General features: G+C 44.1%; 1 protein-coding gene across 1 annotated transcript in view; it reads left to right on the top strand.

The window, feature by feature from the left end:
- LOC141981067 (disintegrin and metalloproteinase domain-containing protein 26A-like) overlaps positions 1 to 18564 on the top strand; it is a 147662-nt gene that overhangs the window by 22307 nt on the left and 106791 nt on the right. The window contains 2 exon segments of the mRNA XM_074942872.1: positions 7689 to 7760; positions 15604 to 15675. Of these exon segments, the coding sequence (XP_074798973.1) occupies positions 7689 to 7760; positions 15604 to 15675 (144 nt within the window).

The following is an 18564-nucleotide window of genomic DNA, read 5'->3' as shown; positions in this document are numbered from 1 at the left end:
GGGATATGCCCTATCAGGAGGACCCACGGCACCAGGGGTGGGCCAGCCAAAAGCAACCCCAAAGGGCAAGTGCTTCGAGTGTGGATGGCAGGGGCAGTTCAGGTAGGCGTGCCCCTTTGTGAACTGCAGTTAAGGGGAGGCATCATCAGCAGGCACCTGAAAGAGGACCCAACTAAGATGTTGCTACCAGTATGGATCAATGGCACCAAAGTAATGGGCTTGGTGGACTTCAGGTGTAGACAGACCATCGTGTGGACTAGCCTGCTGGAGTCCCCTGACATGGTGGGGGGCCCATATCGACATCCACTGTACCCATAGGGATGTGCTGCCCTATGCCATGAAAAAAGTGGAAGTTGAGGGCCATATTGAGACTTGCAGAGTCGGCTTAGTGACCACCCTGGTCTACCCAGTAATATTTGGACAAGACTGGAGATGGTTTGGAAAACTCCAGCAGCTGTGGAAAAAAGACCCTCCCTCCCCAACAGAGGCTGACTGAAACCCCAAAATGAGGGGGCTTATGTGACAGGACAAGGCAGAGGTCCTGGTTGGGGACCCTCAGGCCAGCCAGGAATGCTGACCAACCAGCCACCACACTCAGCCTTCACACAGCTTTAGGACCTAAAAAGGAACTTCCCACTGGGACTTCAGTCCTTTTCTGCATGAAGGATTGTGGGATTCGGTGGGTTACAGCAAGCAACTGCAGGTAGTTTTGGTTTCCCACTGGAAAAATATAAAGAACCACTGCTCTAAAGAAACCCATTAGTAAAGGAAAATGATTATATTTTTATAGTAGCACTTACCCAGCACTGTCAGTTAGCTTCAAGCAATTCTTCTCAAATTCAGTGTTGGTGCCAAGAAAATAGTATTCTGGAGAATGACAGAATCAAAGGACATGATAGGACCTCGAGAGGTAATCTAGTCCAGTCCCCTGAACTCATAGAATCATAGAATATCAGTGTTGGAAGGGACCTCAGGAGGTCATCTAGTCCAACCCCCTGCTCAAAGCAGGACCAATCCCCAACTAAATCATCCCAGCCAGGGCTTTGTCAAGCCTGACCTTAAAATCTTCTAAGGAAGGAGATTCCACCACCTCCCTAGGTAACCCATTCCAGTGCTGCACCACCCTCCAAGTGAAAAAGTTTTTCCTAATATCCAACCTAAAATTCCCCCACTGCAATTTGAGACCATTGTTCCTCGTTCTGTCATCTGCTACCACTGAGAACAGTCTAGATCCATCCTCCTTGGAACCCCCTTTCAGGTAGTTGAAAACAGCTATCAAATCCCTCCTAATTCTTCTCTTCCGCAGACTAAACAATCCCAGTTCCCTCAGCCTCTCCTCAGAAGTCATGTGTTCCAGTCCCCTGATCATTTTTTTGCCCTCTGCTGGATACTTTCCAATTTTTCTACATCCTTCTTATAGTGTGGGGCCCAAAACTGGACACAGTACTCCAGATGAGGCCTCACCAATGTCAAATAGAGGAGAACGATCACATCCCTCGATCTGCTGGCAGTGCCCCTACTTATACATCCCAAAATGCCATTGTCCTTCTTGGCAACACGGGCACACTGTTGACTCATATCCAGCTTCTCATCCACTGTAACCCCTAGGTCCTTTTCTGTAGAACTGCTGCCTAGCCATTCGGTCCCTAGTCTGTAGCGGTGCATGGGATTCTTCTGTCCTTGTTGAACCTCATCAGATTTCTTTTGGCCCAATCCTCCAATTTGTCTAGATCTCTCTGTATCCTATCCCTACCCTCCAGCGTATCTACCACTCCTCCCAGTTTAGTGTCATCCACAAGCTTGCTGAGGGTGCAATCCACACCATCCTCCAGATCATTAATGAAGATATTGAACAAAACCAGCCCCAGGACCTACCCTTGGGGCACTCCGCTAGATAATGGCTGCCAACTAGACATGGAGCCATTGATCACTACCCGTTGAGCCCGACAATCTAGCCAGCTTTCTATCCACCTTATAGTCCATTCATCCAGTCCATACTTCTTTAACTTGCTGGCAAGAATACTGTGGGAGACCATGTCAAAAGCTTTGGTAAAGTAAAGGAACAACACATCCACTGCTTTCCCCTCATCCACAGAGCCAGTTATCTCGTCACAGAAGGCAATTAGATTAGTCAGGCATGACTTTCCCTTGGTAAATCCATGCTGACTATTCCTGATCACTTTCCTCTCCTCTAAGTGCTTCAAAATTGATTCCTTGAGGACCAGCTCCATGATTTTTCCAGGGACTGAGGTGAGGCTGAGTGGCCGGTAGTTCCCCGGATCCTACTTCTTCCCTTTTTTAAAGATGGGCACTACATTAGCCTTTTTCCAGTCATCCGGGGCCTCCCCCGATCGCCATGAGTTTTCAAAGATAATAGCCAATGGCTCTGCAATCACATCCGCCATCTCCTTTAGCACTCTTGGATGCAGCGCAGCCGGCCCCATGGACTTTTGCTCGTCCAGCTTTTCTAAATAGTCCCGAACCACTTCTTTCTCCACAGAGGGCTGGTCACCTCCTCCCCATGCTGTGCTGCCCAGTGCAGTAGTCTGGGTGCTGACCTTGTTCATGAAGACAGAGGCAAAAAAGTATTGAGTACATTAGCTTTTTCCACATCCTCTGTCACTAGGTTGCCTCCCTCATTCAGAAAGGGGCCCACACTTTCTGCAGTCATTTCCCATTTTGTGAGTGTGCAACTCATTGTTCCTTCCTAAATGGAGTACTTTGCATTTGTCTTTATTGAAAATTTCATCCTATTTCCTTCTGACCATTTCTCCAGTTTGTCCAGATCAGCCAGCTTTCTATCCACCTTATAGTCCATTCATCCAGCCCATACTTCTTTAACTTGCTGGCAAGAATACTGTGGGAGACCATGTCAAAAGCTTTGGTAAAGTAAAGGAACAACACATCCACTGCTTTCCCCTCATCCACAGAGCCAGTTATCTCGTCACAGAAGGCAATTAGATTAGTCAGGCATGACTTTCCCTTGGTAAATCCATGCTGACTATTCCTGATCACTTTCCTCTCCTCTAAGTGCTTCAAAATTGATTCCTTGAGGACCAGCTCCATGATTTTTCCAGGGACTGAGGTGAGGCTGAGTGGCCGGTAGTTCCCCGGATCCTACTTCTTCCCTTTTTTAAAGATGGGCACTACATTAGCCTTTTTCCAGTCATCCGGGGCCTCCCCCGATCGCCATGAGTTTTCAAAGATAATAGCCAATGGCTCTGCAATCACATCCGCCATCTCCTTTAGCACTCTTGGATGCAGCGCAGCCGGCCCCATGGACTTTTGCTCGTCCAGCTTTTCTAAATAGTCCCGAACCACTTCTTTCTCCACAGAGGGCTGGTCACCTCCTCCCCATGCTGTGCTGCCCAGTGCAGTAGTCTGGGTGCTGACCTTGTTCATGAAGACAGAGGCAAAAAAGTATTGAGTACATTAGCTTTTTCCACATCCTCTGTCACTAGGTTGCCTCCCTCATTCAGAAAGGGGCCCACACTTTCTGCAGTCATTTCCCATTTTGTGAGTGTGCAACTCATTGTTCCTTCCTAAATGGAGTACTTTGCATTTGTCTTTATTGAAAATTTCATCCTATTTCCTTCTGACCATTTCTCCAGTTTGTCCAGATCATTTTGAATTTTAATCCTATCCTCCACAGCACTTGCAACCCCTCCAGTCTTGGTATCGTCTGCAAACTTTATAAGTGTACTCTTTATGCCATTATCTAAATATTGATGAAGAGATTGAACAGAACCAGACCCAGAACTGATCCCTGCGGTCTTACCCAGAGTTTTCAGAACCAAAAGCAGTGGTAACTTAACTATTTCACACCAGGCGGTGCCAGGAATAGATCAATGGGAACACAGTGCATCTGGCTAATGAAAATTGATACAAGTAAGCGTGCTCTTATCTAAAACTACAATTTATTCGATTAAACCACACAGAGACATTAGCAATAGGTTTAGAACATCCGAAATTAGAGGAGGTTTTGGAACAAATTGATAAATTAAACAGCAATAAATCACCAGGACCAGATGGTATTCACCCAAGAATTCTGAAGGAACTCAAATGTGAAATTGCAGAACTACTAACTTTAGTCTGTAACCTATCATTTAAATCAGCTTCTATACCAGATGACTGGAGGATAGCTAATGTGATGCCAATTTTTAAAGAGGGCTCCAGAGGTGATCCTGGCAATTACAGGCCTGTAACCCTGACTTCGGTACCAGGCAAACTGGTTGAAACTACAATAAAGAACAATAGTGTCAGGCATATAGATGATTTCATAATTTCTTGAGGAAGAGTCAACATGGTTTTAGTAAAGGGAAATCATGCCTCACCAATCTACTAGGATTCTTTGAGCGGGTGTGATGTTATTGACATAAGCTGGGACCATATAGATCATTGTTGCAACCAAAGTCCTGTAGTGGCACGAAATCTTGTATAAAGGGAGTCGAATAAGGTGTCAAAGACAAGGTTATGGTTTGCTGGGTATGATTATGCTGTCTATATGTGTGTATCATTTTTGTAGTTAAAGTTATGAATATTGTCTCTATACTGTCTGTATTTCAAACTTACGCTATTCTTCTTGGTGACACCCCAGACAAGTTGGTGTCAGCTCTGCCTAGTCTGCTTGATGGCCCATTAAGGACCATCAGCTATACAACTGACCCGTTGAGAGAAGGCAGACACGCCTTGTGACTCAGCAAGGTATGCAGGGACATGCCTTTGGATAGAACTCTGAGGTTTTTCCATGCCATGTGATGGAGAGCTGTCTTTGGAACAAAGAAAGAAAGACCACATGGCATGAGAATATAAAAAGCTGCTGCAGCTCCTCCATCTTGTCTTCAGTCCTGCCTCATACCTCTGGAGGAACTTTGCTCCACTGAAGCTTTGAACCAAGGACTGAAAGACCCATCCCAGCTGTGGATGTACTCCAGAGACTTGATTGGAATCTGCAGTTTATGCTATCACTGCTGCAAGCCTGAACCAAGAAATTTGCCATTACTGTATGCAATTAATTCCATTTAACCAATTCTAGCTTTCATCTATATCTTTTTCCTTTTATGAATAAACCTTTAGATTTTAGATTCTAAAGGATTGGCAACAGTGTGATTTGTGGGTAAGATCTGATTTGTATATTGACCTGGGTCTGGGGCTTGGTCCTTTGGGATTGAGAGAACCTTTTTTCTTTTACTGGAGTATTGGTTTTCATAATCATTTGTCCCTATAACGAGTGGCACTGGTGGTGATACTGGGAAACTGGAGTGTCTAAGGGAATTGCTTGTGTGACTTGTGGTTAGTCAGTGAGGTAAAACCAAAGTCTTCTCTGTTTGGCTGGTTTGGTTTGCCCTGGTGTGCATAGAAACCCCAGCCTTGGGCTGTAACTGCCCTGCTTTAAGCAATGTGTCCTGAATTGGCACTCTCAGTTGGGTCCCGCCAGAACCAGTATCGTTACAGGGGGTCAAAAAGCATGTGGACCAAGGGGATCCAATGGATATAGTGTACTTAGATTTTCAGAAAGCCTTTGGCAAGGTCCCTCACCAAGAGCTCTTATGCAAAGTAAGCTGCCACGGGATAAGAGGGAAGGTGCTCTCATGGATTGGTAACTGGTTAAAAGATAGGAAACAAAGGGTAGGTATAAATGGTCAGTTTTCAGAATGGAGAGAGGTCAATAGTGGTGTCCCCCAAGGGTCTGTTCTGGGACAGTCCTATTCAACATATTCATAAGTGATCTGGAAAAAGGGGTAAACAGTGAGGTGGCAAAATTTGTAGATGATACAAAATGACTAAAGATAGTTAAGACCCAGGCAGACTGCGAAGAGCTACAAAAGGATCTCTCAAAACTGGGCAACAAAATGGCAGATGAAATTTAATGTTGTCAAATGCAAAGTAATGCACATTGGAAAGCATAATCCCAACTATACATATAAAATGATGGGGTCTAAATTAGCCATTACCACTCAACAAAGAGATCTTGGAGCCATTGTGGATAGTTCTCTGAAAACATCCATTCAATGTGCAGTGGCAGTCAAAAAAGAGAACAGAATGCTGAGAATAATTAAGAAAGGGATAGATAAAAGGAAATATGAGAAATAGAAAATATCATGTTGCCACTATATAAATCCATGGTATTCCCAATACTGTGTGCAGATGTAGTCACCCCATCTCAAAAAAGATATACTGCAATTGGAAAAGGTTCAGAAAAGGGCAACAAAAATTATTAGGGGTATGGAACTGCTTCTATATGAGGAGAGATTAATAAGACTGGGACTTTTCAGCTTGGAAAAGAGACGGCTACGGGGAGATATGATTGAGGTCTATAAAATCATGACTGGTGTAGAGACAGTAGATAAGGAAGTGTTGTTTACTACTTCTCATAACACAAGAACTAGGGGTCAACAAATGAAATTAATGGGCAGCAGGTATAAAACAAATAAAATGAAGTATTTCTTCATACAACGCACAGTCAACCTGTGGAACTCCTTGCCAGAGGATGTTGTGAAGGCCAAGACCATAACAGGGTTCAAAAAAGAACTAGATAAATGCACGGAGGATAAATCCATCAATGGCTATTAGCCAGGGTGGGCAGGAATGGTTTCCCCAGCCTCTGTTTGCCAGAAGCTGGGAATGAGTGACAGGGGATGGATCAGTTGATAATTACCTCTTCTGTTCATTTCCTCTGGGGCACCTGGCACTGGCCAATGTTGAAAGACAGGATACTGGGCTAGATGGACCCTTGGTGTGACCCAGTAGGGCCATTCTTATGTTCTTAACATCCCAAATTAGTATCTAGCTTTTGAGATGGGATTGAGTAATTGACAACAGGTCTGCAATAGCTGGTTGGAGTAAGGTGTCAGGAAAAAATCTCTGAAGCTATCCTGAGAGAACTGCTCCAAAGCATACTCTATTATGTAGACTTTTTATAACTAACTTTTACAAAACATCGAGTGCATAGTCGATCACAAGCTAGTAGATCACCTCTCTGAACTTCAATAAACTACTTATCAACAAACATTGCTGACAGTCTTAGTCATAATCAGCTTCTATATCAAAGGTGCCCAAATTGAAGGTCTCCATCCACTTATTTTCTTTCAGTATCAATTTGTTAACTCTCTTCTCCCCTCATCCCATTCTGATTAGCATAAACTGAAATCTACAGCTAATTTTGACCTTGCCTCCAGAAGCTCTGCTTATTCCAATTAACCCTTAACTATGTGGTGTTGTATTTTATAAACTCATGGTGGCTGAATGCATTCAATATGGTTGCAATCAGTTTGATCAAAATATGCGGGGCACACACCCCTCAAATCCAGAGCAAAAGCAAGACCCCAATCAATGTGCCCTTCCAGCTTGACTGTGAGCCACTAATAACTATTCTCTGGGAATGGTTTTCCAACCAGTTATGCACTTTCCTTATAGTAGCTCCATCTAGGTTGGATTTCCCTAGTTTGTTTATGAGAAGGTCTTGTGAGATAGTATCAAAAGACTTACTAAAGTCAAGGTATACCGCATCGACTGCTGCCCCCCATCCACAAGGCTTGTTACCCTGTCAAAGAATTATAATTCTGTAAGATTTTCCCGTTGTGTGAGTGACATAATACAGGAGGGTATGATTCAGAAGTGTATTTCGCATGCAGTTAAACACATCAGTTTACTTTATATAACCCTGCTTTACATGTCTTTTCTTCCAGAAACATGAACTAGACACTTGGTACACATCTACCAGATATTTAGAGTGTTATTTTGTTGCAGACAAAGCAAAGGTAAGTATTTTTTCTAACTTTAAATTATTTTAGTAGTGATCCTTCTGCACTTAAGTCACCCATTAAATATATATATATACAACATTGACATTTGATTTATGCGTTAGGATGTGAATCATTCTCCTTAGTCATTCGCTAGAAATATAAATATGCCTTCAGTTGATGAAAGTTGCATATTTTGAAATCAGCAGGTCCAGATAACTTGCGTCGAACAGTTTTAAGAGAGCTGGCTGAGTAACCCGCTGAACCACTCATGTTGATTTTCAATAAGTCTTAGAAAACTGGGGAATTTCCAGAAGACTGGAAGAAAGCTAATGTTTGCCAGTATTTAAAAAGGGTAAATTTGATGACCCAGTTAATTATAGGCCTGTCAGACACACATCGATCCCAGGCAAGATAATGGACTTTCTGATACAGGAATTGATTAATAAAGAATTAGAGGAGGGTAATATAATTAATGACAATTAACATGGGTTTATGGAAAATAGATCCTGTCATACTAACCTGATACCTTTTTTCATGAGATTACAAATTGGATTTATAAAGTAATAGTGTTGATGTAACAGAGTTCTTTAAGGCATTTGGCTTGTAACTGTACAACATTTTGATTAAAAAACTAGAATGATCTAAACTTAACATGGCACACATTACATGTATTAAAACTGGCTAACAGGTTACTTCTTTGAGTAGTGTCCCTAGGGATGCTCCACTTCAGGTTTTGGTGCATCCCTACATCGTAGATTGGAGATTTTCAGTAGCAGTGCTCAGTCAGGGCGCGCATGCACAGTAGTCCTCACACGGTGCCATTGGTACCTCATCTAGTGCTCAGATGTCCCAACCCTTTCAGTTCCTTCTCAACCATCCTTGGCTGCAGACAGAGCTCAGTGGCAGTGCTGCCTCTTCACTTACTCTAGAAATAAATAAGTTAGTTGTAATTTAGTAAGTCTCTTCACTTAGTTAGTTTAGTTAGATACTTTTTTCCAAAAATAAAAAAAACCCAAACCACTTTTTACTGCTATTTCCCCCTTCCCCGCTGGGAACTTCTAACGGTCATGATGCCAGATTCTCCCCGCTTTAAATGATTTGACTCTTGCTGTGAGGCTATGCCAGTCTCCGACGGCCACTCTATATGTGTCCGATGTTTGGAGGAGACTCATATCCCTCAAAAATGTGCCCCCTGCAGTAACCTGAAAGCCAGGGCACAGCAAGACAGAGACCTTCACCTCAAAATGATCCTACTGGAAAAGTTCCTCAGCCTACTGATACAGGACCGAAACCAATGTCAACAGATAGCTCCCTGGGCAAAACCTCTGCTAAAGAAAGTGCTCAGTCTTCCAAAGTTTCGAGGAAGCAAGCCGTGACCTCCCCTCACAGGAACACTGAGAAGAAGAAGAGGTCCCCAGTGAGATAGCTGTCCTCGTTGCCAAGCTCAACTAGATTTATCATGTTTGAGGCTCTGGGCACCTCCGGCACCGTCCCTTTGCGGACATCTGCCGAGGCCCACCGTAGAGACAAATTGTCGAGGCACAGACGGTACTGAGACCTGTACCACTGGTAATGCTGCCGCCACTGGCACCAATGGAGCCATCGGCACTGACCAACAGGCCAATAACCGCACCGACTGTTCCAAGCAAGGCTATGCACAAAGTGGTCTCACCACCAATCAAATCTACAACAATGGCAATATCGGCACCAAAACAGGCTGCTTCACAACAGTTTCTGCAACACAGAGACACTGAAGTGAGAGGCAGTGACCATGATATGGTCAAGTTCAGGATCCTGACACAAGGAAGAAAGGAGAGCAGCAGAATACGGACACTGGACTTCAGAAAAGCAGAATTTGACTCCCTCAGGGAACTGATGGACAGGATCCCCTTGGAGAATAACGTGAGCGGGAAAGGAATCCAGGAGAGCTGGCTGTATTTTAAAGAATCCTTACTGAGGTTGCAGGAACAAACCATCCTGATGTGTAGAAAGAATAGTAAATATGTCAGGAGACCACCTTGGCTTGTCAGTGCAATCCTTGCTGATCTTAAACACAAAAAAGAAGCTTACAAGAAGTGGAAGCTTGGACAGATGACCAGGGAGGAGTATAAAAATATTGCTCAGGCATGCAGGAGTGAAATCAGGAAGGCCAAATCACACTTGGAGTTGCAGCCAGCAAGGGATGTTAAGAGTAACAAGAAGGGTTTCTATAGGTATGTTAGCAACAAGAAGACCGTCAGGGAAAATGTGGGCCCCTTCTCAACGGGGAAGCAACCTAGTGACAGAGGATGTGGAAAAAGCTACTGTACTCTATGCTTTTTTTGCCTCTGTCTTCACAAACAAGGTCAGCTCCCAGACTACTGCACTGGGCAGCACAGCATGGGGAGGAGGTGACCAGCCCTTTGTGGAGAAAGAAGTGGTTCAGGACTATTTAGAAAAGCTGGACATGCACAAGTCCTTGGGTCCAGATCTAAGGCATCTGAGGGTGCTGAGGGAATTGGCGGATGTGATTGCAGAGCCATTGGCCATTATCTTTGAAAACTCATGGCGAGCAGGGGAGGTCCCGGATGACTGGAAAAAGGCTAATATATTGCCCATCTTTAAAAAAGGGAAGGAGGAGGATCTGGGGAACAACAGCCCAGTCAGCCTCACCTCAGTCCCTGGAAAAATCATGGAGCACGTCCTCAAGGAATCAATTCTGAAACACTTAGAGGAGAGGAAAGTGACAGGAACAGTCAGCATGGATTCACCAAGGGAAAGTCATGACTAACTTAATTGCCTTCTATGATGAGATAACTGGCTCTGTGGGTGAGAGGAAAGCAATGGACATGTTATTCCTTGACTTTACCAAAGTTTTTGATACGGTCTCCCACAGTATTCTTGCCAGCAAGTTAAAGAATTATGGGGTGGATGAATGGACTATAATGTGGATAGAAAGCTGGATAGATCATCAGGCTTAATGGGTAGTGATCAGTGTCTCCATGTCTAATTGGCACCCGGTATCAAGCGGAGTGCCCCAAGGATTGGTTCTGGGGCCTGTTTTGCTCAATATCTTCATTAATGATCTGGAGGATGGCGTGGATTGCACCCTCAGCAAGTTTGCAAATGACACTAAATTGGGAGGAGTGTTAGATATGCTGAAGGGTAGGGATAGGATACAGAGGGCCCTAGACAAATTAGAGGATTGGGCCAAAAGTAATCTGATGAGGTTCAGCAAGGACAAGTGCAGAGTCCTGGACTTAGGACGGAAGAATCCCATGCACTGCTACATACTAGGGACCGAGTGGCGAGGCAGCAGTTCTGCAGAAAAGAACCTAGGGGTTACAGTGGACGAGAAGCTAGATATGAGTCAACAGTGTGTCCTTGTTGCCAAGAAGGCTAACAGCATGTTGGGCTATATAAGTAGGAACATTGCCAGCGGATCGAGGGACGTGATCATTCCCCTCTATTCAGCATTGGTGAGGCCTCATCACTATCACCTTCACCACTTCAGGCCAGAGTGGGAATTGATCACTATGGACAAGTGGGTTTTGGAGATCATCACTCCACAGGATACACCATCCACTTTAGTTCACTTCCACCAAGGGATGCCCCTTCTCCACCCCTCTTTAGGAACCCCTCTCACAAGAGCTTGCTTTGTCAAGAAATAAACTCTCTCGTATACTTGGGAGTTGTAGAACCAGTCCCCTTGCAGCACAGAAGGAATGAGTTTTATTCAGGTACCAAAAAAGAGAGGAAGTTGGAGACCCATCCTAGACATGAGAGTACTCAACACCTGTCTGAAGGAACAGAAATTCAGAATGGTGATTCTTGCAGCGATAATTCCATCATTAGAGCAAGGGATTGGTTCTCAGGCCTTGACCTTGAAAACATGTATTTTCACATTGCTATGTAGCCATACCATGAGCAATTCTTGCATTTCATTGCTGGCAAGGAACACTTTCAATACTGAGTGCTCCCCTTATGCCTGTCATCTGCCCTGAGAGTCTTTTTGAAAGTCATGTTGGTAATATCAGCTCAGCTCCGCAGGAAAGGTAACTGAGTATTCCCTTACCTGGATGACTAGTTACTGAAAGGCCGCTCCATGGAATTGATGTTTCAGGCAACTTGTGAGGCCATAGATCTCTTCCTCGTATTGGGCCTACAACTGTATATGCAATAATCCACCTTGACCCATGTGCAAAACTAAGAATTCATAGGGGCACATCTTGATTCAGTAACAGGAAGAGCCTACCTTCCTCTGCACAGGTTTGTGGCTCTTTCTAACATAGCAAACACAATTCAGCTCAGCACCCAAACCACAGTCAGGAACTGTATTCACTTAGTGGGACATGTGGCAGCCACCACCTTCATTACAGAACATGCCAGGCTTCAAATGCTTTGCCTTCAAGGGTGGCTCAGAGCTGTGTATTCACCAACCAGACAATGTTTAAATATGTTTCTTTCCATACCTATCTCTATAAAACAATCCCTCAACTGGTGAAAAAGCCCTCACAATGTGTGTACAGGAGTCCCATTTGCATGTCCTCCCACAATGGTCGACCATTCCAATGCCCTACTGCAGTATGGGTCCTTAAATGCCTTACAAAACTGCCCTTCAAACTTCTAGCTACCTGTTCCCTGCTCCATTTATTAATGAAGACTGTACTCCTGATGATCATAACGTTGGCATGATGGGTTGGAGAAACAGAGGTTTTGACGGCATACCTCCCCTCACAGTGTTTTTAAGGACAAGGTCACTCTGTGGCCCCACCCCAAATTCTTACCTAAAATTTCTTCTGAGTTCTGTCAATCAGCCCATTTGCCTGCCTGTCTTCCACCCCAAACTGCATCTAAATTGCCAGGAGGCACTGTGACACACCTTTGCCCTCAGGGGAGCCCTAGCCGTCTATCTAGATAGGACAAAGCTCTTCTGAAAGACCCACAGGTTATTTGTCTTGCTAACAGATGAATCAAAAGGGTCAGCAATCTCTAACCAGAGACTTTCCAAGTGGATATCAAGTTTCATTAATTCTTGTTACCAGTCTTTCAATATTCATCCACCTTAGGAAATATGAACTCATTCTACAAGTTCCATTGCCACTTCTACAGCATTCCTCAAGAATGAGCTGATTATTATTGAAATCTGTAAACCTGCTACATGGGCATCTGTACATACGATCACCAAACACTGTGCTATAACTCACGACTCCCCCAGTGATACTATCTTCGGCGTGGCTGTACTCTCCTCCATACTGGATTCAATTCTGAAGCCCCCTCCGCCTTAGAGGATACCACTCAGTAGTCACCTAGAGGGAAGCACCTGTATGGATACTACTCAAAGAAGGAGAAGAAATTAGTTACTCACCGTGTGCAGTTATTGTGGTTCTTTGAGTAGCATGGGGCACGAGACTGATTAACAAACATGGGTGTGCTGAACAGACACTGCTATGAGAATCTCTTTTCAAAGGCACAGGGGGCTCTAGCACACCTAAAGTGGAGCACCCGAAAGGGGACACATCTTGAAGAACCACAGTTACTGCACAGGTAACCATTGAGTAACCATTTCTTCAGAGCACTTATAAGCATGTGCCTAAGAGTTTTGTGTGTGTATTGTAGTGGGGTTTGGGCTAAAACACATGTAAGAACACATGATGAGCCTGCACCGTAGACCTACTCTTTGGAGCAAATAATGTGATTTGTCGGATTGAAGACTGTAACTTGGAAAGCATTGTCTCTCAAAATCATTAAAGAATGATGGAGGATAACCAACTGAACATGAACTGCTAGTGCAATGTTGCTAAGTGAACTAACATAATTATTGGATGTTTAAACAGAGCAATATTGAGTTGGAGTAAGAAAGTGGTATTGCTTCTGTTTTCAGCATTGTTGCAACATTGCTGGAATACTGTGTCCAGTCCATTCTAAAAAGGGTATTGAAAAATTGATGAGGGTTCAGAAAATACCCACAGGGATGACTGAGGTCTGGAATACCCACCTTCCAGTCAGGGATTTAAGAAGCTCAATCTAAGTAGTTTACCAAGGAAAAGGTTAAGGTTAAGCCCATAGCACTGGGAGATGATTTCTGATAGTAGAGGATTCTGTAGTCCAGTGGTCTCCAACCTTTTTATGCCCAAGATTACTTTTTGAATTTAAGGGCAACCCAGGATCTCCCCCTCCCCTTCCCCGAAACCCCGCCTGTTCCATCCTTCCCCCCGCCACCCCGTTGCTCACTCTCCCCCACCCTCAGTCACTTTCACCAGGCTGGGACAGGATGTTGGGGTTTGGGAGGGGGTTTGGGCTCTGGGCTGGGGCCGAGGGGTTCACAGTGTGGGAGGGGGCTCTTGGCTGAGCCTGGGGTAGGGGGTTGGGGTGCAGGAGGGATGAGGGGTGCAAGCTCCGGGAGAGAGTTTGGGTGCAGGAGGGGACTCCGGGCTGGGACAGAGTGTTGGGGTGCTGGCTCTGGGAGGGAGGTCAGGGCTGGGGTATGGGGTTGGCGTGCAGGAGGGGTTATGCGGTTCTGTCTCTGGGAGGGGGCTCATGGCTGGGGGCTGGGGTGGGGCTCCCACTGGGGGGCATTTACCTCCGTCGGCTCCTGGTCGGCAGTGCAGCAGGGCTAAGGCAGGGTCCCTGTCTAGTCCAGCTCTACTCAGGCACATTGGCACCTTCTCCCCATCATGAGCCAGGGAACCCTGACAGCCAGTAGTGCACCACGTGGCTACGTTGCTCACGGAAGGGGCCAACACACCCCTGCTGCTCCTGGGGGGGCATGTGGCACCACACGCTGTCCCACTCTGCAGGCACTGCCCTCTCAGCTCCCATTGGCCCAGCTTCCTGTTCCTGGCTAATGGGAGCTGCAGAGCGGTGCTTGCAGGCAGGAGCGGTGTGCGGAGACCCCTGCCCCCGCCCCCTCAGCGGGGCTACGCTGGCCATTTCTGGGAGCAGCGTGAGACCGCAGAAGGCATGGAGCCTGCGTTAGTGGAAGCCCCGCTACACCGCCACGGCCAGAGATTGCGTTCGACTGGGAGAGTCTCCATGTTCCACCAGTTGATCGCGATCGACGGGTTGGTGACCACTGCTGTAGTGTAACGGACAAAGACACGACAAGACCTAATGTCTGGAAATTGAAGCTAAATAAATTCAGGCTGGTAAATTTTAACAGTGAAATGAATTAACTGAGGGAAGAGCTTATGAAGGGACATGGTGAATTTACTGTCACTGAAGTTTTTAAAACAAGATTGGATGAGTTCCTAAAAGATATGTTCACTCCAAGCTGAACATGAGCTTCCAATGTGACACTGTGACCACAAGGGCTAAAATGATGCTTAAGCAGGAATCTCGAGTAGGAGCAGAGAGGTTATTTTGGGTACTTGTGCAACCACTACCGGAATACTGTGTCCAGTTCTGGTGTCCACAATTCAAGAAGGCTGTTTGATAAACTGGAGAGGGTTCAAAGAGTCACCGTGAAAATGATTAAAGTATTGGAAAGAATGCCTTATAGCAATAGAATCATGGAGCTCAATCTATTTAGCATGAACAAAGAGCAGGTTAAGAGATGACTTCATCACAATCTATAATTACCTACATGCAGAACAAATATTTGATAATGGGTCTTCAATCTATATCAAAGGGTGAAAATCCTGGTGGACTATTTTAAGAGGAGCAAAATCACAAAAATATAATTGTCATGAAAATGGAAAAGGTAGATTAATAACAAAGCATGAGGAAAGTGAAATGATATGTTGGCATATTTGTGTGAATCACAATTAATTTGGAAAGATTTTTCATGAAACATCTACTGCTGTTTAAAGATCTCACATAGAATTGATTTTCTGTTGAGAATGGAGATTCTAATGGGTTTTGGTCTTTTTACTTCTAGTTTCGCTATGAGGATTCCAATGAAACTTTGTTGACATTGAAGATGGTTCAATATGTCCATTTTACAAATGAGGTGAATTATTTATTCTTATTTATTATGGGGATAATTGTGACTGATGTTATTCATCTACACTGGGGAATCAGGGGGCATAAGTTGCCCTCTTAGTTACTGCACTGGTTACCTGTAGAGAGGGTAGCAGCTCTAGTATGGATTGAATCCAAATGATGTATTACTTTCTCCTGTTGAAAGCAAAGCCTGTCATCATTTGAGGAGGAATTCTGTATTTCGGAAGAAAAGAAGCCAGCTTTGTTTCCATGCTCCCACTATTTATCATATTCATATCCTTTTTATAAGTTCTAACAGTTTTCTCTACTAGGTCATAGGAAGCTGGATGGTATGGGGAAATTTAATTGTTTTATCCCATTCGTGTGGGTACTCCTGCACCTGCAATCAGAGATTCTTAGTAGCAGTCCCCGTTTGGGCCACCTATGCGCTCCCTCATCTCATGCTGCCCCCTGGTCTCTATATAGCACTGTGCGGCCAAACTCCCCATCACTGTGGCTCAGTGGGTTGCAACTGAGAATACCAAATTCAGGACCAACTGCTGAGAAATGGGGCATACTCACCCCAAACTGGTGGTTGTTCTTCAATAAGATATACCAAACCACCAACAGAAGTAAACCTCTGTCTCACTACACTGGCTAACAAGAAGTCAGAAATGCAGTCTCCCTAGGTAGCCCAACCCTGGTTTCACCACGCATATATGAGACTTAATGATGAGTGGTTAATTAAAGCCAATTTAATCAACCAAAGGGTTCTTCTGATCCCAAAGGACCAATCACATACCTGTTACATAACTACACTCAAAAACAAAACAATGTACAACTTTAGAGCTTACAAGTCCACTCACTCGTACTTCTTGTTCAGCCAATCACTAAGACAAAGAAGTTTGTTTACATTTATGAGAGAGAATGCTGACTGCTTCCGATTTACAATGTCACATGAAAGTGAGAAAAGTGTTCGCATGGCACTGTTGTAGCCAGCACTGCAAGGTGTTTACATGCCAGGGATGCTAAACATTTGTATGCCCCTTCATGCTTTGGCCACCATTCCAGAGGACATGCTTTCATGCTGAAGATGCTCGTTAAAAGAATAATGGTTAATTAAATTTGTGACTGAACTCCTTGGGGGAGAGTGGTATGTCCCCTGCTCTGTTTTACCTGCATTCTGCCATATATTTTGTGTTTGGCAGTCTTGGATAATGACCCAGCACATGTTGTTCGATTTAAGAACACTTTCACTGCAGATTTGACAAAATGCAAAAATGGTACCAATGTGAGATTTCTAAAGATAACTACAGCACTTGACTGAAGATTTAGGAATCTGAAGTGCCTTCCAAAATCTGAGAGGGACGAGGTGTGGAGCAAGCTTTCAGAAGTTTGAGGTTTTTAAGGTCCGGCTTGACGAAGCCCTGGCTGGGATGATTTAGTTGGGGATTGGTCCTGCTTTGAGCAGGGGGTTGAACTAGATGACCTGCTGAGGTCCCTTCCGACTCTTATATTCTATGATTCTAAGTCTAAAAAGAGCAAAACTTCAATGTGGAAATTACAGAACCCTAACCACCAAAAAAGAAAATCAACCAACTGTTGGTGGCATCTGACTCACATTATGAAAATGAACATGCATCACTCCACATTGCTTTGGATAATTATTGAGCAGAACCCGTCATCAGCATGGAAGCATGTCCTCTGGAATGGTGTGCAAAGAAAAAAGGGACTTATGAATCAACCGCATCTAGCACGAAAATACCTTGTGATTCCGGCTACAATAGTGCCATGTGAACGCCTGTTCTCACTTTCAGGTGACATTGTAAACACAAAGCAGGCATCATTATCTCCCATAAATGTAAACAAACTTGTTTGTCTGAGCAATTGGCTGAACAAGAAGTAGGACTGAGTGGACTTGTAGATGCTAAAGTTTTATGGTGTTTAATTTTTGAGAACAGTTATTTTTTATTCATAATTCTATATTTGTAAGTTCAACTTTCATGATAAATAAATTGCACTACAGTACTTGTATTAGGTGAATTGAAAAATACTATTTCTTTTGTTTCTTTTTTACAGTGCAAATATTTGTAATGAAAATAAATATAAAGGGAGCACTGTACACTTTGTATTCTGTCTTTAATTGAAATCAATATATTTGAAAATGTAGAAAACATCCAAAATATTTAAGTAAAGGGTATTCTATTATTGTTTAACCGTACGATTAATAGCAATACATTTTTTTAATCACTTGACTACCCTAGTTCTCAGTCTTTACCCATCCTAGCACTAAACGGTTCCTCAAGGGTATTTGGAACCTCTATCTGGAAATTCGAGTTCCCACCCTACCCTGGGACTTTAACGTAGTACTACATTGTCTCACTGGTCCCCCTTTTGAACCCACAGTGATTTGTTTACTCATGCACCTATCGATGAAGGTGGCCTTCCTCATCGCTATCACATCCATGCGATGAGTTTGATTTTAAAGCTGAAATCTAACAAACTAGATTTGCCAATTGAAGAAGTGTTATAGCCAATATGAGAACCCCTGTTTAGATGAGGGAGTCTAAGCTTACTATTTTGACTCTGGGTTCTCTTAACTTGAACAGTATTTTTTCTTTGTGTAGTGTCTGTATGAGTGCACCACTTCAGGTGTGCATGCACCTCTTTAGCCATTGCTTGGAGATTTCAAACTACACACACGAGCCCTATGTCTCCTCATGACAGACACCAAGGCTAGATGGGGTGTACGGGCAAACTGCCCTCAGTTCCTTCTCTACTGTCTCAGCCCAAGACTGAACACTAGTTTGTCCATCGAGCGCATATGTGGCCTTTTCTCATTCTTCAAAGTTAGTTAGTTTTTTATAGTTGTTCTTTACTGTTTAGTATAGTTAGTTTAAGTGAGAGGACTGTCTTC

This window comes from Natator depressus, chromosome 1 (genome assembly GCF_965152275.1).
Source record: "Natator depressus isolate rNatDep1 chromosome 1, rNatDep2.hap1, whole genome shotgun sequence".
NCBI classification, from domain to species: Eukaryota; Metazoa; Chordata; order Testudines; family Cheloniidae; genus Natator; species Natator depressus.
Note: the sequence above shows the minus strand (reverse complement) of the source record. Positions and strands in the feature narration are given on the sequence as shown.